The sequence below is a fragment of the Neopelma chrysocephalum genome, unplaced genomic scaffold, assembly GCF_003984885.1.
Source record: "Neopelma chrysocephalum unplaced genomic scaffold, ASM398488v2 Primary Assembly neopelma1_336b, whole genome shotgun sequence".
Taxonomy (NCBI): domain Eukaryota; kingdom Metazoa; phylum Chordata; class Aves; order Passeriformes; family Pipridae; genus Neopelma; species Neopelma chrysocephalum.
Genome location: NW_020898000.1, coordinates 123,020 through 144,058, shown reverse-complemented (window position 1 = coordinate 144,058; position 21,039 = coordinate 123,020). Strand labels below are relative to the sequence as shown.

The 21,039-nt window shown below is 48.3% G+C and overlaps 1 protein-coding gene across 10 annotated transcripts in view; it reads right to left on the bottom strand.

The window, feature by feature from the left end:
* ARHGEF9 (Cdc42 guanine nucleotide exchange factor 9) overlaps nucleotides 1-21,039 on the bottom strand; it is a 204,332-nt gene that overhangs the window by 60,503 nt on the left and 122,790 nt on the right. For all 10 annotated transcript variants that reach the window (XM_027705515.1, XM_027705513.1, XM_027705516.1 and 7 more), the window contains one exon: nucleotides 3,486-3,665. In XM_027705515.1, the coding sequence (XP_027561316.1) occupies nucleotides 3,486-3,665 (180 nt within the window). The remainder of the gene's footprint in view (nucleotides 1-3,485; nucleotides 3,666-21,039) is intronic.

Genomic DNA, 21,039 nt, shown 5'->3' with positions numbered 1-21,039 from the left:
AGGGAATTTTTGTGTGCCACCCCCTGACTCTGTGTGGAAAGGAGGCCAAGGGAATCAGCAGGTTCCTGTTTTCCTCTCCACTTGCAAATGTGAAGTTTCCTGCTATGAGATTTCGTGAGTGCCAAGTGCTTTGCCAAAGGTTTTCAGATGATCTGGCTGGAGAGCAAGAAGCGTCAGACATCTCATTGCAAACTAGGTTTGCAGCCCAGTTTTGTCCTCAGAAGTGATCCAAAGGACTTTCAGAGGAACCCAACTGTGCAGTGATCTTCTGCTGCAGCCACTGTTAGTACTTACAAGAGCCCTGAAGTCTAAAATATCCTGAAATTATTCCTATTTGTTTTTATACCTGTCTGGTCTGTCTGACATCCCTCACTTGAATGCTATTCCTATTCTGCTATTCAACATGCTGTTGTTCTCTTTTCCTCCTGGTACTTGCATAAGAGAAATATAAAGAAAAGCAATTATTTTGCAAGTAAAACTAGAACCACCCAGGCTAAATCAGGCAGTTTTCTGGCATCATGGCTCAAAATAAAACAGAGAAAAACCCAGCCTCCTCATGATGAAAGAGAGATCAGCTGCTCTTCTCTCAGTTCTTTTAGTTCTTATTCAGCTGCTTTGGAAACCTGGGGGGCAAATCTTCCCCTCCAGCCTCCCTTGAAGACCTGTGGACAAAATGGGCCAGAGCTCTTATTTTTAAATATTAATTCTCACTCAGGGCAGCAGAGCCAGGCAGTGCTCCCCTTCAGGAGTGCATCAGTCTGTCCCAGGGCAGCGGCTGGTCCCAGACCACCCTCAGCAAGTGTCTCCCACATGGAACAGCCAAGCCAGCCCCTGGTGGAGCTGATGGAAGGATTGATCTCATTGGAGAAAAGTGAAGCCACAAGGTTGTGACTTTTGACAGATGGGGCAAGAAACCTGCCTGGCAAGGCCATCGTGATGCTCAGCACCAAGGGTTGTTCCAGGACGTCAATCACACACTTGTATACAACAGTCTGAGATTCACTCATTCCTCTTCTTTGTTTTTCCCAGTTTCTAAACCCATCCTCCCAGCCTTGAAAAGTGTAGGGAGAGATGGAGAGCTCAGCCAAGCCGAATGATCCATGGGTTTGGGACTTGCTCATTCAGCTGCTCGGTTTTTTCAGAAAACAGGGCAGTGCAAAAGCAGACTGTTCTCAAACCCCCCGTGAACAGGATGTTTATGACATCACATAAAAAGGGGGGGTAAATCTTCTTCCCAGAATCACAAAGAAAACAGCAATGGTCAATGCACTGAGAGGTTAAACTGGCCCAGAACATTTAGTCTCTAAATCAAGCAAAAATAATGAGACAGATTGTTCTTGTTCAGCCTTTCCAGCTGCAGCAGAGGAGATGTGTTAGTGACACAGGTGGGAGTGTTTCTGCAGGAAGGTTTTCACCTCCATCACACCTGATACAAATCCATTTTCCAGACTTGTTGCCTCCACTGGCTGCAGGGTCAGACTCACAAAATTGTTATTATTCTGGGAAAGAATAACAGCATAAACTTTTTCAGGCAGCCCAGGCTCCAGTTCCAGCCACTGATCTCTTGCTCTCGGCACTGGCCGGTCCTGGGAGAGACCCAAGAGCTGCACCCTGACTATCAGAGGGGACAAAATTGTGTGCTGGGGAGGCAGCAGCAAGCAAAGGTCTGGGTTCCTCGTTGGTAGTCACTGTAACACCAGAGGAAACACCACATTATACATTTTTACCCAATTTTCCTAATCCCCGTGGCTATTTCCCAGGTGAAGTGATCAATGACACAGAGATGCTGATGATTCAGGGATGCCCAGAAGAGGGAGGGTTCAGAGAAGAAGGTGAGACAGGCAGAGAACAAAAGCAAACATGGAATCTCCTTAGGATGCAGAATGTCTTCAGTGCATGTTTGAGGGAGAACAGTCCTCCCCTTGCCACTACAGAGCTCGTCAAATGGCCTGGAACGGTGGGAAAAGGTCACATCTCACACAATCTTACAAGGCAAAAGAAATCTTCGTGATTTCTTGGCCACCCCTGGGGTGCTGTGTCCAGCTCTGAGTCCTCAGTGCAGGAAGGCCCTGGAGGGGCTGGAGTAGGTGCAGAGAAGAGCAGCGAGGCTGGGGAAGGGATTGGAGCACAAGTGCTGTGAGGAGAGGCTGAGGGAGCTGGGGGTGTTTAGCCTGGAGAAGAGGAGGCTCAGGGGAGACCTCCTCACTCTCTGCAACTCCCTGACAGGAGGGGGGAGCCAGGTGGGGGTGGGGCTCTTCTCCCAGGAAGCAGCAGTAGGACAAGAGGGCAAAGGCTTGAACTGTGCCAGGGGAGGTTTAGGTTGGATATTAGGAAACAATTTTTTCCTGAGAGCCCATTGGAATGGGCTGCCCAGGGAGGGGGTGGAATCACCATCCCTGGAGGTGTTGAAGGTGAGACTGGATGTGGTATCAGTGCCATGGTCTGGGAACCACAGCGGGGTTGGATCAAGGGTTGCACTTGATGATCTCGGGGGTCTTTTCCAACCCAGCTGATTCTGTGATTCATTTTTTGAACCGTATTTCCTAAGCTTCTAAAGGAATTAAATCTCTGATCCTGCCTCTTGAACCCTTGGCAGAAGAGAGAGGACAGAGAAGTGCAGTAGGTCAAAGGTGACATCTTGACTCCCTGAGGAAGGCTCAGGAGCACCCAAATAAACATGGCAGGAGCTGACTATAGCAGAAAGGGCATCTTCTTATCCTTTTGCACTTTTATCACATAGTGAGCAAAAAAACCCCATTAAATGCTCAAATCCTCCTTATTTCTAAAAGGCTGGATTGTCACTGGAGATGGCTGGGACAGAAAACCTGCTACAGCAGAAAAACAGAGACAAAATGGTTCTTTGTCTCCTTAAAAAAATAACCAGAGCTGGTCACAGACTAACTGGTGAAGTAATTTTACGTCCAAAACTGCTGAAGCGTCAAAATGCAGCAGTGCTTTGGAAAAGGGGAGGGCTGACACCTCCCTGTGCCACACAAAGCTCATCCAGATCATAGAATCATGGAATGGTTTGGGTTTAAAGGGACTTCAAAGCTCACCTTGTTCCACCCCCTGCCATGAGCAGGGACACGTTCCACTAGACCAGGTTGCTCCAAGTCCAGCCTGGCCCTGGACATTTCCAAGGGCATCCCCTGTAGCCTAGTGAACTTCTAAGCCCTACCAAACCATCTACTTGCAGGCACCACAAAACTGAACTGGTTTTACAAAGAACTGCTTAAGGACAGAGGCTACAACAGACACACAGCAAAGGCCACTTCATATCCCAAGAGCATAGAAAACCAGAGCCAACACCTATTCCAGCCTCCCTCTACCCCTCTAGTTTCTTTTGAAACCTTCCTCGCTCCCCATTTTTTGACAGAAGACAGACACAGTGGAATTAAGCAGAACAAACACAGCAACAACTCAGTTCCTTGATGCTCTGATCAGCAGTGATTCATTACAGCAGGAAAAAGAGGAAAGTCACTCACCCTCACGAAGCTGGCTGGAAACCATCCTTCTTCATCATCGATCTGACCCCACCACCAGTCCTTGTTGGAAGCATCCAGGACCTTGATAACGTCTCCTGCTTTAAACGCCAACTCCCGGTTGGCCATGGTGACGTGATCCCATACTGCCTCAGCACTTACAATGGAACCACCACTGATCAGCTTGGGAAACAGAAAACCACAGTCAATGCGTGCCCTGATCCCCAGCACTCGCACGTGCACAGCACAGACACAGCAAAGCGCTCAGCCAATGGCAAACAACTGCCCTCATCCCAATCCATGGCAATGCCACCCTCACACCATGTGCTCCACAGCTCACCATCCTGCTCCCCACCATCCTGTCCCCAGCTCCTGGGACAGCAGCACCACCTCCTTCCCACCACCACGCTGTGTTAGGAGCATGCACATCTGGCAGGGACATGGCAGGGACAGTTCCACCAGCAGAATACACAGTTCCCAAAAATGGAAAAAAACCAAGCAATGGTGTCCTGCAAAGGAATTCTCACTTCAGAGCAAGTTTGCTTGGTTGGAATGTCAGAGGTTCAGGAGGCTTTCCATGCAAATCCAAGCAAAGGCAGCACATGTAACTAGAAGAACACTTTCTTTTTAAAGTGGAAGTTCCCCATTTTAGTGCTGGTGATGTACTGACATCCCTTGCTTTTGACATCCTCCAGCTCCCCAGCAGCTCAGAAGGGCACAGTGGCACCTCGGTGACCTGCCCCTGGCCTGGGGCACAGCCCAGCTCAGGGAAACCTGCTGGCACTGACTGTGCTGACAGTGCAGAGACCTGCCCGCTGGAAACTGTACTGAGCCCACTCTGGTGTCTGAGAGAACCTACGGAACACCCCTCCATGTCAAGCCTCAGAGCTGGGCCAGCACCGTGGCACAGGCCTGATCTTTTCACTGAGAGCCACCGAGTTTCACAGAATCACACACAACCACAGAACGTGTTGAGCTGGAAGGGCCCCACAAGGGTCATCGAGTCCAGCCCTCAGCCCTGCACAGGACCATCCCCAAGAGTCACACCCTGTGCCCCAGAGTATCACCCAAACCCTTCTCGAGCTCTGTCAGCCTTGGTGCTGTGATAGATATGAAAGTCCTGCTGAATGCTGGCAGGAGGGACTGATCCGAACACTGCTGCTTGTGCTTCCACAGAAACCATCCATCCATGCCCAGGACACCCACTGCTCCTCTGAATGGCAGTTGTGTATTTTCTAACAGAATAGTAAATTGTGTTTGTGTTTTGCCCACTGCAGGAACTCTGCACTGAGCAGTGAGGCTGCCCCAGCAAACACACACTTCACCCATAAGCTTATTAGCCTGCCAGGGCCATCCTGAAGCTCGCTCATTAATTCTGCCACTGAGACGCCCTGAACATGGACTTGGGCTTGCCTCCAAGTCACTGTTTCAGCTCACAAGGACAGAGCTCAGCACTGGACTATTACAGACCATTACAGACCTTCCACGTGGTGAAGTTTTTCCAGCCACAGTGTCCTGTCAGCTCAGGCAAGGAACACAAAGCACACAGGCCCATCACAGCAGTTATGCAAGTGTAGAAGCAATGGTTACAGAGCTCTTAATGGCTCTTTCCTAAGTCTGGCTTTCCAAAATGCCTGCTAATCACTACCTGCACACTGAGAACTTGCAGGGAACCTTCTAGCACTGCTTGAGGGTTCTTGGCATAAAAAGAGAAGGACATTCATGTCCTACAGGCAATCCAGTCAACAGATTAAAGGACCTGATTTACCATTTGCCTTGAACTGGTTTTCCTTTAAGAAATCAAGCTCCTTGGGTTTGGGACAATCAGAGCTGCAGTTCCAGCTCTTCAGTTATTAGTCAGTTATACATAAAGCAACAAGATCTACAGGGCTTAACTTTCATCCTCAAAACCCAGATAGATCTAGGCAGTGGGCCCCTCTTGTTCCTGCAGCAAAGTAAAATAATATTCCTCCAACTTCCATTTCGACAAATCATCCTTTCTAATTCAAAATCAGCTGTAAAAGAAACATGGCTGTATCACACAGGGGACTTGAACACACGAGCCTCACAAGATCTCCTGACATCAGACAGCAAACATACACACAGGTTAGTGACAAGCTCTCACTAAAGAGTCAAGCAATGGACCCAGCTCATGGCTGAAGTCATGGCAGAGGCATCTCCTGCTTTAGTGTGGGGTTATCCTGTGCCTGGGCTTTGGACACAGAGCTGGAAGCAGCTGGGCACCAGAAGGTCCCATCCCAATGAGTGGCACCTGGAGTCAGATGGTGATGGACCCCCAGTTCACCCTGTGCTGGGCCCTGGCTTAGCAAAGCAGGGTAACTACACCTGGAGAAGCAACAGTTATAGAGACTGATTTCTGATTCCAGTGCTACCTCTGAGTGCTCAGATCAAGGTAGTGCCATATTTCTGTGCTTCCTCACCACCCCTTGCTCTGCTCTAGATCGAGGGTCCTGTATTTATGGACCCTCTCCAAGCGTGGTTTCCCAGGTTAAGCAAGTTCTGCCCTTCCAGCCCTGTTCTGGCCCAGAGCTCTTCCTTCCCCAGCCCTTTTAGGCATCCAGATACTTTCCCTGCATCTTCCCTGAACACAGATGACCAGAACTGTAAATACTATTCCCAAAGAGACCTAACCAGAGATCTGTGAAACAGCATGAAAAATTTATTCCAGTGTCACAGAAATCTTGCAGTAATACCTCACATGTCCCCCTTTGCCCTTGGCCACCTTCCACCCGTGGCTCACTGGGATCTTGCATTCAGCTTATCTAAGTAAATGCAGTAGGGTACATTCTCTTTGGCTGGAAAATCAGTTTTCTTGTCAAAAAATGACTCAGGTTGGCCTGACACTTGCTCCTTTTGTTAATGCCATTGGGTATTTTAGTCCGTTTTGCAGTGATGAGGAACCAGGAACGGAGCTGTTATGCAGGAGCCCTGTTCCTGCTGTTTCTGCTTCAGCTGACATAGACTTTGCTGTCACTTCACACACAGGCAGTTCTGGGCACAAACTGCCACAGAAACGTCACCAAAACCAAACTTCAGAGTGACTGTGTTTTAAACCCTCCTCGCCTACTTTGCAAAAACGCATTTCCAAGCCTGAGGCACAAATCCCAGCTCTGAGGGCTGGCAGGGACTGCAGAGGGACAGACAGGGACAGGGGGGTGACACCTCAGCCTTTTTCTGCTGTCAACGCAGAGCTCTGAAAGGTGCTTTCAGGGGATGTCAGGAGCTGGGGTGGCTTTGCAAGGTGCTTCTTGATCTCAAGGAGGAAGGCTCTAAGGCCTTGGTTCTCAGTGCCTCGTGCCAGCCACAGAAGAAAGGCCCCTCTGGCTGGTCCCTCCTAGCCCCTGGTCCTTATTGTTGGCCCAAGGAAGGGATCCACGTGCCAGGAATCCTGCAAGCAAGCCTGAGCCTTTCAGAATGGAAACACAGCTCAGCCTGTAAAAAAAGGATGGCAGTGGGATGGCAGAACTGGAGTTCCAGCCATCACATGCGCTGAGTCCATTGAGAGAATGTCAGAGCCTAAAATTAAAAGATCCAGTTTAATTTATCTTGCCAGACATCTTGCTGCATCTGTGGAGCCGTCCAGCTCTCTCAGGGCAGGGATATGGAGACAGGACCTGACATCTGCAGCAGCAGGAGATGATGAAATGGAGAAAGGTCAGCATGAAATATTATTTTCGGAGAGAATTCAACACAGGAGCTCTTCACTCCAGAAAGTTCACGTCTCTCGGTTTCAAAGCTGGGTCTTAGCGCTGTGGTCAGAGCCAAAAGACCTTGAAAGGAACTTTTCTCCCGCAGTGTTACCACACAGCAGCTCAGACACTCATCTGGACTCCTTTTTAACCAGTGAAGAGACATGTATGGAGTGGGATTCATCTGGGCTATCTCAGCCATCCACCTTCCAGTCAGGTGAATCATGCCTTAGAAATTATGATTCTTTGTGTTTAACTGGCTGATGCAGAAGTTTGCACTTCCAGCATCTTACATTCGTCCCAGCTACAATTTGTCCATTGCTAAAACTGGGTAACAAAGACCTGCATTTAACCATAATAATCACAAGAGGAATAGTCAAATATTAAACAGCACTCTTCCAGACCCAGCAGTTTTCTGTGTGGTGAAGGTTGCTGGAAATAGAGTTATGTCCTCTGTGGCCACCAGAAGAATTTACAAAATCTCAGCCTTATAAATTTACAACAATGAGGACACAGATACTTGGGCAAAGTGTCCTACCCAGGAGAAGAGGGAGGCGCTGAGAAGAAATGCAGGAGGTGACAAGTACATTCAGTCTGACATACCCTGAACATGGTTTGTCTTCCAGGTGAAAGTCCTAGTTCCTATTAAAATCAATTATTTTTGTCAGTTGGTTGTTCAAACTAAAGAGCCCAAGGAGAAAATTCCTTGGCACTTCCACCATGTAACATCAGTGCAGAAATGGCCAGGAGCATTTTGGAACAACAGACCTGAGAATAACGTTGCCAGTTTTACTGGAGACACCAGAGCACTTTCTGGGGTGGAGAAAAAACTTTCTCAGTGGGCAGAAAACCAGATTAACTATTGGGAAAGTCACTGCTTACCTTGGGCCCTTCCTCACTTCCCAGCGAACACCTGGGAATGGGCAAAGGTAAGTTCCAGGACAGACAGGGGAGGGGCCACTTCCATGTCCCAGCACCACAAATGAGTTGACTTAATGAGGAAAAGAAAAAAGGGAAAAGAGACAATGTTCCCTTTAATTATATGCACAGCTGGCACATTTCGGAACACACTAAGAACAAGGGGTGTTATCCCTGTATCACCAGGATGACACACACTTCAGCCTTCCCAGGCAATTTCCCCACAGGTTTCCAAAGCCCCCTGCAAACCTCCAACAATTCAGTCACAAACCCTTCCTCCACAGATGCTTAAGACACTCCCACCACTCAGCTACAACAGGTGAGTGCTTTACAACAGCGAGCAAAGTCAGTGGGAAGGAATTAAATCATTCCTACTTAAGGTCCATGAGGATTTTGCTTTCTCTTCTAGTCTAGTGTCATTTCCAGGATGGAACATGGCCACTGGAAATACTGAATTACATTAAGGAGTGCTGCCAAAATAAAATGACAACAACAACGAACGGTAAATAAAGGGTCTCAGAGGACTCCGCAAGTCCCAGCCAGTGCCAGCCCAGCCCAGCAGGGCAGGACATGGGAGGGATGTTGCAGAGTGTCCCCACCAGCACTGGGAAAGCTCAGAAAGACCCATCTGGCTGATGATCCCAACTGTTTCCTTCTTCCCTTGCGCTTTCCAAAGCCAAAGGAGAAGGATTGTCATTAATGCCACAGGGGGAGCTTCCAAGGAACGTAAGGAAGGAGGTCAAAAGTGGTAGGTTGACTCAGGATTTTGCAATTTTCTCTTCTGGCCATGCCTTGGTGGCACTGCTATCAAGATAAAATAACTCCCTGTTGAAGTAAGCAGGAAAATAAAAACTAGAAGGAATAACTGGAACAACTCCCTGTTACAAGACCTGGTGGAATCACTCTGCCTAACCCTGTTACTAGAGCAGGTCTGGAGCCAAAGGAGAGGAGGACAAGGAGGGTGCCAGGAAAGACCCTCCTGCAGCAGCAGATCCCCCACACCACGTCCCCTCCTATCTCACAGTCCATATCCATCCGGATCAAAAAAGCCCAGGATCCCTACCCAGGATGGTTTCCTAAAGCACATTTACAAAGGGACCTCTGAACTAAGGGTTACAACTCCCAGGCAGGGTTTAAATCTGTGAGCCACGAACCTGCTGTGACCCTGCAAAGGGACTTTGCTCCAGCTCTTCAAGATGGGACCAACTGCAAGACTATTTTGTGGGATGGTTGAGCCTCTGCCTCTGATGCATCTGGTGCGTTTTCCCTGACTTTGCCCACTTCCCAAGCCAGGACACACAGTTGGAGGAGAACAGCTGCTCCCCCTCAGCCCCTGCCTGCAGTGAGGCAGCCAAGGACTAAACACGTTTGAGTGAAATCAGCCACTACTGCAAAATTTTGCTAAATGTTTTCAACTAATCAGCACTTACTGGCTTCTTATGGGCCAACCTGAAAAAGGAATCGGAGACTTAGTGGTCCCTGGAGACTGAAAGGGGCACAAACTGGCCACTTAAACCACTCTTACCTGTCCATACTCTTCCAGGGATAAATGATCACCGTTAGCTCACAAGATTCTGCACTGAGTTTCCAGCACAGAGTTTCCCACTAGTCCAAAATGCATTTAATGAAGAGCCACCTTCCCAAAAAAACCCTTAAAGATATCTACCATCAGTCACCAACTCCTTAGGAAATTTCAGGTACCTCAAAGTTTTCAGGACTATGGCCTCTAGAAATATGAATAATCTTAAGACAGGGAAATATCTCTCTGTTACATCATTTATTTCTGCATCAATAGAGTTCTAACATTAAAAAGTAAAAGCTCTGGGTAGTTCCCTTTCAAAATAATGTTATATAAACTGTGTACTCCTCCACAGGAGAGGGATGCAGGAACAGGAGCAGGCTGTGAGGGGAGATGGAGAAACATGGTGAGTCGATGCCATTTGTTCACACTGTTCTTGTACAGACATGCCCTTTATTCAGCCAGCATAAAAGCACTGTAAAATAACAATAGAATTTCCCATTGTATTCACCAGGCCCTTCCAGAACCAAAACATCTTCAAACAAGGATATACAAAGAGCTGGTGTTCAAAGAAATGAGCACTCAGAGGAACCCCAGCAGTTCAGGGAGCAAGGAGGGGAGCGGGTTAGTGGGTTCTGTACCTTGTGTTTCAGTCCAACACCTCACCGTGGTTTTCCCCACAGGGTCACTCAGCTGAAGGAGCTGACAAAAGGAAGTGTACAAGAAAACATCTCCCCACCCCATCACGCTGCACTTCGCTCTTGCATAATCTCCCAACAGTCCCTCTGATTGTGGATTTATTTTTAAACCTCTCATCAGCAATTATACAAAGTGAATAATGCCAAATCTTTGTGGGTCTCTGCATGGCTCATTCATCAAACCAATGGGAGGGCAGTTCCACTTGATTTGCTTATTCTCTGAAGAGGTGAAATCACCCAAAGGTTAAGCACGAGTCAAAGAATTTCCCTTTCTGCTTTCAAGCCCTTTGATGAATTTAACCAATGGCTGAATTTCAGCTGAAAGAGGCTGATTGGAGCAAGAGCCTGTGATAGCCCCGTATTCTGGGAAGGCTGTCACACTTGGTTGGAAGCTTTATATAGATTAAAGGTAGAGAGTCAGTACAGATGTAAAGGTTCATTAGGACTGGGTTGTTCTGTTTTCCATTGGTTCATATTTTCTTGAAGAGATATCACCTGGCAGGCAGGAGATCACCTGGCCTCAGACAGGGCACAGCAGCAGACCCCAGGGGATGGGATTAGCCTGATTTTCCACCTTATTATGGTTATTGCCCATGTCATTCCTATTAATAACAACAGCTGGAATGCAGATCCACTGGAGAGCTGAGAGTGCCTATAAATCCATGGCAGCATTGAGGAGAAGGCCTGGTACCAAGGCAGAGTGTCCCCAGTAAAGCACTGGCCATGCAGGTTTGAGTTGGCTCTGGAGCACCAGCGAGCCCTGGCTCTGATGGCACATATGTCCCCGTAACTGCTTCCCAATCCCTTCTGTGTGCAGGGCACAGCAAGCCTCCTCTTGCCTCATGGCATATCTTTCACGTAGAGTAATTACAAATAACCACTAGCCATAATCTTTTAGCTCAGATAAATAATGAGACTGGGTCTGGAACTCAAAATTTAAACTGCTCGGGGGAAAACAGCACCTTTGTCCTGCAGAGCCAGAGCAGCTCCCGGCGCCTTGGACTTGGGGCCAACAGCACAGATCCCTCATTACAGCACAGCACACAAATGCCTAAACACTCTTCAAGATCCAAACCTAAAATACCCATGCAAATCCCAGTCTCCCGCTCCCAGAAGGGACTCCTCACATTCTGTACCTGCCTCAAAGACCTGCAGTTGTGCTGAAATCCTTCCTGACCAGAGGGCCAGAGCTGGGCTTTGATTTACGCCCAGTTCAGTCTCCCTGGCTGAGCCTGCACTGTGCCATGGGGGTGGGGAAGCAGTCAGGCTTCCTAAGCTGTGTTCCCAGGGTCCATAAAGCCCCAGTCCAGTCTGCTGCTCAGCACACACTGGGCCCTATAACATCAGGGCATCGTGTACAGCCCACTGGGCACAAGGGGCACAGCTGTCTCTCAGTTACCCAAGGAGCAGAGAAATGCAGATAAGCAAACTGGATATTACAAAATGTATATAAATTAGGCTCTGAGAATGTAAAGTGAGGGGTGAGAGGCTGCTGGGGAGCCCTGAGCCCTGGACTAAGGGACCCAGTGCAGAGGCACAGCACAGAGATAATCCAGAGCATCCCCATGCCTGTGGTGCCGTGATGCACAACATCACGGATTTTCACCATGGATAAGCAAGACTTGACTGGAAATGTCAGCAATGCCACATCTAGATTCATTTTACCCAAACAGCCTGTCCTTACTGAAAGTGGAAAGCAAAAGACTTGTCTCTCACAGAGCACACTGTAGGCAAAGTGAGTTCATCTGAGCAACTGAATGGTTTTTGCAGGGAGAGGAGACAAAATTGTCCTTGCTCTGAGGAAGGCAAGAGTGCTCGATGCTTTAGAGGGTATTCATTTTAAAATGTACATCACCTGTTACTCTGGGGCATGGGAGTTTCCAAAGCAAAAAGGAATTAAGGAGAAAATCACACAAATGACTCCCAGTGGATTGTGTTATTTAACACAGCACAGCTCCTCACAAAGGGAACAGCACACGGATCTGCTCATCCCAGATGTGGGGTGTGCATCCCTGAAGCTGCAAAACTGCCACCAGCCACCCCAAAGCTGGTGACACACAGATGAAGGGACACAGACACACGGCTGCACCCAGGCACACCCACCAGCGACTTCCCTCACCAAAAACCAGGAATTCACAGGGAAATTAGTAAATTGACAGGACTGGAACCCATGAAAGTCTGTGTAGATATTCTGTCCTAAAAAAGCTGACACAGTTGGCCAGGGTTTAAAAATCACAAAAGGAAATTATTTCAAATGTAGGGCTATTAATACAAACCAGAAACATTACTTCTGGATGGTCAAGTATAAGGAACCCTTCATGACTAAGGCACTGCAAAGTGTTCTGAAACACCTTTTAAAAAGGAAGCACAACCCTGGACTGTGTCACGTTAGATCACAACCTGTTAAACACATCTTCAGGAACAGACTCAATAATGTATAACTCCCATTTATCGGTATCGTGGTAAGAGGCCAAAATTGTATTTAAAAAGAAGGTATTTTTAGCACTGAGAGCTTGGAACTTCAAAAGTGGTGACTGTTATTATTGCAAATCAATGTCCTGGCTGGATTAATGTCCAGATTAATGTATTACACTGATAAATTCACCACTCAGGCTCCTTATTTGCTGTTCCAATCTCCTGATTTCTCAAGGTAAGTCAGCAACCACGTCTCACACTCACATCTCACCTTCCATCCACATCAACTCCTGACAGGGCAAACAGGCAGCACTTAAAGGAGATAAAGCCCAAAGTAAGAGTAAAGCAGCTTCTCCCCTCGAGATGTTTGTTGAGCCAAAGCCTGTGGTATTCCCTGGCTCTCTGAGCTCGCTGCCCATGGTGCTCAGAGCCCTGGCTTGGCCCAAGATCATCTTGCCTTCTGCACTGCATCACCACAAACCTGGCAGGCACCGCACACTGCTGGTGCCAACCCTGCCTGCCTGCGCCGTGCCTGGGGCAGGGCAAGGCAGAGAGGTGGCACCGCGGGGCTGCACCACAGCACCCACCTCTGCCCCCCTGGGTTTCACCACCGAGGTACCAGGGGGTATCTGGATTGCTGCTCTTATTCCCATCCGATTGATTTGTGTTACCATGGCTTTTCCCCGCTCAAAGCCCAGGGACAGGCTGGATGTACAGGCTGTCTCATCAGGAAGGTAATGAATGGATGCTCGTTAAATGCACGGAACTCTCCCCAGATTGCCATCAGAGCCTGTAAGCCTATTACAGGGATTGGCCAGATCAGCACAGGGATATGCAGCCTTCCACCCCTAAGCTGCTTTTCTCAAGTCAGGCCAGGAATGACTGAGAGTCACTGTCTGATGGCTTCTCAGATTTTATGGAAAATTGCCACAGCCGAAATGTCTCCTTTAACAGGAGTAATTCAAGGCAGACACTTGCTACAACCTTCTCCCTCAGCTGGACCACAGCTTGGACCAACACCCCTCAGCTCCAGTTAAACAGGGTGGAAAGGCTGCAACATCAGGTCTTTTTTCAAGCCATCACCAGCTGTTGTGAAACAGGAGTTACCCCAGCAGCACTCGGGGGCACAGGGAGAGCAGCCACGAGCATCCACGTGGTCCTGCTCCCATCTCCATCTCCTCAGCTGCTGCACTGCTCCCACACCCGAGAGCTCAGAGCCCTGGCAGGAGCCCCAAAAGCCCGGAGCAGGTAATGTGAGCTCCACCCAAGCACCTGCTAAGAGTGAGCCAAGCCACTGCTGCGTTGTTTCTCACCTCAGCTTGAGCAAACTGCTGCTGCCTAAGGGCAGGGAAGGGCAGAGTGGGATGAGCGGGGGCTCCACCACTGTCACCTCATCCATTGTGTAACTGTCCCCTTCCCCCCTCTCCAGGTCATGCTGCACAGGACACATGCAAGCACCGTCCCTCTGTCCCACTTCTCCGGCTCATGGGGCCACATTTGCTGCCTGGTATAAGGAAATTATCACCTGGACGCTGCTGGAGAAAACAGTTACACACCAAGATAATTCTATTTGAAGTCTAGGGGGCAAAGCTGTCACAGATGAAGAACCTTTGCCTATTATCTGTTGGGAAACACGAGACATAATGGCAGCCACTCAGCTTAATGCCTGGCATTCCAGCTCCTTCAAATGAGCCCATGCCGCTGTATGTAATCACAGGATATATTTAAAAGCATAATTTCCATCCAAAAGGACCATAGCTGGGGCAGTATGACTCATACAGCTCCCCGTGCATCAGAAAACATGTCAGGAAGACTGGGAATTTGTGAGCACGCTGCCATCTGTGTACAAATTTGGCCGTGGACACGATTCCTCAAACCAGCCCACAGCAAATTCCTCTCACATCAATGGCAGTTTGGAGGCCACTGAGTCCCAAAAGCCAGGCCCTTTGCCTCTGCACCCAAGGGATCAAGAACACTTCCTGAAGCTGCACAGGAAGTAAAGGGATACAAATACTACAGAGAAAGGCAACGGAATTAAAAGGCATCTCTCCCCATATACCTATTCCAGCACTCCGGAGCTCAGCAGTTAGAGCTGCAAACTCAGCTTCGTTCCTGCCATAACAAAACCATCTCCACAACATAATTACTGTGTTCTTGTTAAAATGGGTCCAAGTGCATGGAAAGAGGCATCCAAATATGAATTGTTTTTCAAGACAACGTGGTGTTTTCCCTGTCTAATAGATCCGATTCATTAAGGAACACCAAGAGCCAAGCAAACCACTTGCAGCAAACCTCGCTGATTTTAGCAGCCTTTCCTCCTTGGTGAATTCTCCATCAGCAGACTGGTTTGCACATTATTATTTTTTTGCCTGCTATGAACTTGACAAGCATTTTTAGTCTGACTTGCCTACACATGGCTTACAAACTATCTGTTCTGTAACTACTGCTCAAAATAGTGCTTATTCCTAATTTCCTTAATGGATCAATTAAGTCCCCTGGCACTGTTCTGCTCCAGGACTTGGTGACTGTCACATCCACACACAATTTTCAAGATAGCTGGGTCGAACGTTTGTGTGAGCAGATATTTGCACGAGGATTTGCAACGCTATCTAAGGGCAAACATCTGAGTTGTCTGAAGGGGTTTTGAATGAATAATTTTCTGCGTTGTTCACCTACCTCTAGAAATAACGCTCCATCTGTTCATGGAACACTTCCCTTCTCTTCCTTAGGTGGAGCGAAGGTCACGCAAGGGAAAGAAAAATTTGCACATCCCCAACGTCCTACAACACCACAAAGCTCCACCACGCACGTACCTGGCCAAGGTCACCAACCAGTCAAGGGGAGAAATACAGCTGTCAGGTTAAGGGTGGTGAGTAATCACCTAGTGCATCATTGCTGCGACAAGCACCCCAGGACACAGGCCAGAGTCACAACATGTCCTTTGCAATTAATCACTAATCAGGACGTGCTACAACAAGGAAGTCAAACGGCAACTCTAAAGGTGAACCAAAACGTTACTTTTAAAACACCTACGCTTAAAAAAGCCAAACAAAACCAACCAGGAAAAACTCAGCTCTCCATTCTGAGGGGAAAGGCAAAGGAGGGTGGACAAAATCCCTACCAGCCTCTGGGTGGAAAACAGCCAGCTCCTACTGGGACTGATTCACCCCAGGAGAACTGGCAGCAGCAGAGCTCACATGAAGCTGGTTTGGGAGACCTTTCCCTGGCCTGTCCCATGTCCCTGGAGGGAGCACTACCTGATTTCTATGAAAATAACAGGACTTGTCCTCCCTGGCTCCCCACACTGAGCTCCTGCCTGGGCTCTCTCTTCCTGTGTGTTTGGGACAACCATTGGCAACCCAGACCTCTACAGCAGTGGGATAACCCTCAAGCCTTGTGCTGAGCACTTATAGTCACACAGTCACAGAATCATTAAGATTGGCAAAGATCTCCAAGATCATCAAGTCCAACGTTTGAGTGAACACCACCATTCCCAGTAAACCTTATCAGAAAGTGCCAGGAAGGAGCAGGTTAAATGCTCTGGCTTCAGCTCAGAGCATCCTCCAGAGGATGGACACCTGGACTCTTACGCTGAGAAAAAGCAAACAACTTCCCTCTGTCAGATCTCCAAACCATCTAAACTCTTCCTCTAGTGGAAAGATGCATCCAGGAACAGCACTGGGATGGGCAGCTGTAGCTCTTGGACGGAGATGATGCATTTTAGGGCAGGAGCAGCATGGATCTGATCCATTCCCAGGACTGCCAAAACTGCAAGAGGTTCTTGCTGCTCCCTGTGTGGCCAGGACTGGGAAAGGCTGGGATTGCCCTGCAATCCTATTCCCCCCACCTGAGCACAGCCAATGTGGGGCCCTGTCCTTAGTGAGCAGTGACACCAAAGTCCATGGGAACACCTACAGGACTAGGATTTCAGTGCTGCTTTCCATCTGTAGAGCAAAACCAGTGTAAAATCTGACTGACAGTCCAGGGAGGTTGGTACACCCAGATTTGAGAGCTCACGGTGACAGCCCAACTTGGGTCTGGATTGAATCTTGCCCAAATAGATGGACTCAGCCCAGAGGAATTCTCATCCAAGGACCCACTTGGGCTCAGCTTCAGCCATACTATATATTGTTTGCCTGGCATGCAGTCCACACTCAGTTATATCCAGGAAATAATTACTGCTCATTTTGGAAATAGGGTTTCCCTACTCGGAACGTCTAAAGGATGTCTTAAAGGACTGGTACTTCTGGAATAGGAATTTTCAGAAAAGGGACCATATAATGAAGGTCGGAGATTCTGACCTAAAGGGAAATCTCCAACTTCTCTCACAGTGGTTTGTTTTCAGCTAAAAAGCAGAAGTTGAGTGTGTGGCCTTCCCTCAGATGTACCACATGTCCAATCCATTGTGGACTGGACAAGCGTGGCAAGATCCACCTAGGGAATACACAGGGATTTTGCAATGAATGGTGCCACAAGAGATAACATTAATTGATAGTGAAATATGCCCAAATCTCTGAAATAAAACTTCAGCTAGAGCTGTTTTGACTAATTGCTGAGAACCAGAGCATGTACCCTTGCTGCTCCGCACCTCTTCCATTTCTCTTTCCATCATAGGAGCAACTTCCAAATATTCCCAAGGCTTTAAGAACGCTGTGCCAGGCCCTGTCCCACTATCAAATCCACCATCATTAAGAACTTATATTGTTTTTTGAAAGCATCCAAGATATTCTCTTCAGGAAGGTACTTGGTAAGTACCCTCCTGAAGACATCTGTAAGGAATTTTTACTACTGGCCTAGATATTTACTCCACCTGGAAGAATTAAGTGGCTCTAAGGAGCTTTTAGTTGAAGTAAATCCTCATTTAAACAAGCCCTAAGAAAATGGATAGGAGCTCCAATTGTCTCATTCACTTTTGTTTTATGACCCACTCAGAAGAAAAAGAACCAGGCAGGATGTAATGTGATCTGTCTCTCCCAGGTTTCCCTTGTTACTCCATACCTCACTCCTCAGTGCTTTTCCCTCCTACAGCACTGCCATGGAAACAATAAATTATCCTACTCTCACAAATTTTCACAATAATTTTTATAGCCAGAGTTGCTCAAGAAGGAGCTGCCTTCCTTCAAAACTGCCCAGCTGGAGCAGCCAGGAAGTGTATCCAAAGGGAAGAAGTATGGAAAAGAACTGCCACAGTGCAGAAATCTGATCACAGTGGCCAAAGACACGGTCAAAGGGTGAGATAAGCAACACTGCAAGTGGCACCATGGTCAGGTACGATGGGAAAACAACCCTTCTCCTTGTTATTTCATCTGTGATAGGAATCAGGGAGAACCTGGACATCTCAACACCATGGAGAGATTTTTCTTTGGGTTTATGTTTGGACAAAGTGTGCTGGGGTGGTTTCACAGCTCAAGTCCCGTTTTTTCCAGAGCTAACATCAATAGAAGAGGCTGTCTCAAATCTTCTGCTGCCTCACAGTAGATGGTGTCATTTCCACACTAACATGATGGAAAAAAGGATAATCTCCCGTCCAGTTCAGCTGCAGTCTTTGATCAGTTAGCCCCTGGATCACAGACTGAGTCTGCTGTCACACAGTTTTCGGGATCCCACGATGTAGCACAAAGCAAGAAAAAACAAGGGCAACAAACCAGCCCCAGAATTTACATCTCCCCTGCAATGTGGAAGAGGTGATGTCATTCACTAACATTCTCTGAGGAAAACCTTGGGAATATATCAGAGAATGGAGAAATAGAGCTAATGAACAGGAAGCAAACTCATTCCAAACCCGTGTTCAATGGAAGGGATGTCACAGGGCAAGGAATGGCAGGAGCGATGGTGGCAGGGAATCAGAGGAGTCTGAAATGCTCTGAAACGAAAGCAAGATCCATGAGAGGCTGTAACAGTCCCTCCTCCATGGCTTGTTCTGCACGAAGCAACTCATTCCAGACAGATATCGACAGCGTGGGAGGGATTCAGAGAAAAGCAACAAATTTTATCAGAGGTTCTGGAAGGATTAATACCCAGAAAGAGATTAAACCTGTTAAAAGCTCAGCTAAACTACCATTTCAGAGCCTGCTAACACAGTTTAAATAGTTCCAGAGAGGTATTAGTTATGTATAATGGGGAGAGCTGGGAGTCTGAAATGGAGAAAGGCTCCATTTTACCTATCTGAAAGGAAAACACTGACAAAGGATTTAAAATAGAGGATCTACAAGGTGAGGAACAAAAACCAAACAAAGCACTTTTCCCAAGGCAGCCCAGGAAGGCAGGAGGGAGAAGAGACCAGGCACCAGCACAGCCCTCACACATGAAGCTGTGGCCAAGAGCCTGGTGGGATGGGACAGAGCTTCCCCTCTGCAGCAGCAACCAGCCCTGAACCTCTCAAACCATGACCAGCTTGGGGGTGGATGTCTATCATCTGGAAAAAGTTTCTCCAAGGCCAGGCTGGCAGGAGCAGACTGTGGATGTAGCCTGATGCAGTTACACCAGGTGAGCTGGGCTGAGCACATTAACAGGATCTTCGATGGCTTTGCAGTCCAAGGACAGGCCAGTGAAAGTCTCCTTGGTGATGCAAGGCAAGGATCAACCACCCATGGTGTTTACAGTGGGTACCAGGATGGCCCAGAGAACACTCTGACGTACTTGGGAGTGTGTCCATTGCACAGGCACTGCCATGAGCTGGGCTGGGACAGTAAGAGGATCATGTCACAGCAGCACAACAGCAGTGCTGCCACGGCACTGACGTCTGCTCACAGATTTCAAACAAGAAAGCACTCTGACAGTGCCTCGTTATCCAGACCTGCCCTCAAACTCATCTCTTTTTGGAGAACTCAAATGGTCCTCCCTTCTAAACTGCAGCACAGGGACTGGGGCAGGGGGGTCTCTGTTCCCAGGGCACAGTGGCAGAGGAGATGCCATGATCCTGGACCCCACACCTGCCCCCAGCAGCCCCAGCCTCCTTGCTGCAAGTAACACAGGTCTGCCAAAATCTCCTGGCAACGTGCCACAAGAATTCCCTTGAATTCTTCCACCTTGCTGTGCCAAAGGGCCTGTTGCTCTTTGGGTGTGCAGCCTCACCTTTTCCTCACCATTCTGAGGACTTACTTGTCCCAGAAGGCCTGTAAATACTTGGAGACATCCTCTTTCTCCTCTTAAAAAGGCAAAAATAATAATCCCATCTTTGTTATTATTTACACTCCTCAGAAATGCAGTTCCTCAAACAACTTCTAACAACTCAAGTCAGCAGTCAGTAAAGGTCGAGAGGAGATTTGTGGATATTCCAAAACAGGTCATTTCAGTGCCCAAAACAACCTTAATTAAGAATATATATAAATACTACAAAACATCTCCATAAAAGTGTCTGAACTATCACTAGTGGCAATGTACAGCGTTGTTTGCACCGTACAAAGCTCCCCAGGCCCTTCCTCCTGGGGTCACTCAGTGCTAGAGGGGGAACTGGGGATATTTTTTCTGCACTTTAATTGAGCTGGAGGAATTAAACCCCAGATTGGGTGCTAGCACTGGGTTTTGCACAGGTGTTTTCAGGTAGCAGCAGCTATAAGGGGAAAGGAAGGTGTTCCTGTTTCACAGGGCAATCATGGAAAGGGAAAACACACACAGTAACTATTCTGCGAGCTTTGGACACTGGAGACACATTTTCAAGGCATTCATGTGTCCATCCAAAGCCGCTGTCTCAGCACCGGACCAAAGGGAGACCTGTGCTGTCACCTGGCAAAGGTACTTGAGGACAGTTTTCCCCAGGGAGCACAGATTTGCCACAAGGAAAGGCACAACCTTGTAGTGCCCAGTGCTGCCAGACAGCAGGAGAAGCTGAAATCTCACAGGAGAATCTCCTCCAGTCTCTCAGCTTATCTGCCCTTTTGCAAGCGAGGGGAAAGGCAGATGCCTTGGGATGCCAGGATCCCAGGGCTCCCCAGCCACTATTCCCACTCAGTCCCCACTCTCCAGCCAAGGGCAGGCATCACAGCAGCCAAAACCATACACACTCCAAAAAATCTGATCCTCCTGATGGCAGCCCAAGTGCTGCTGTGACAGCCCCAGTTCCAGTGCCACAACTGCTCTGTCCTGGAGCCACGTGCTCTGCACAGTCCTGAGGGAGACCTCTCGTTCCCTACCTGGAAGGGGTTTAACACCCCAGCAGACTGAGACCCCAGGCCTCCTAGTGCTGAAGGCAGAAGAAAGTTTGGGCGTGGCTGGGCAGACCGGCCCAGCAGTTCCCCACAGCAGCCAAACCCTCTGGACCTCACAGCTGCCTCCATCCACGGCTGCTCCCAAGAGGA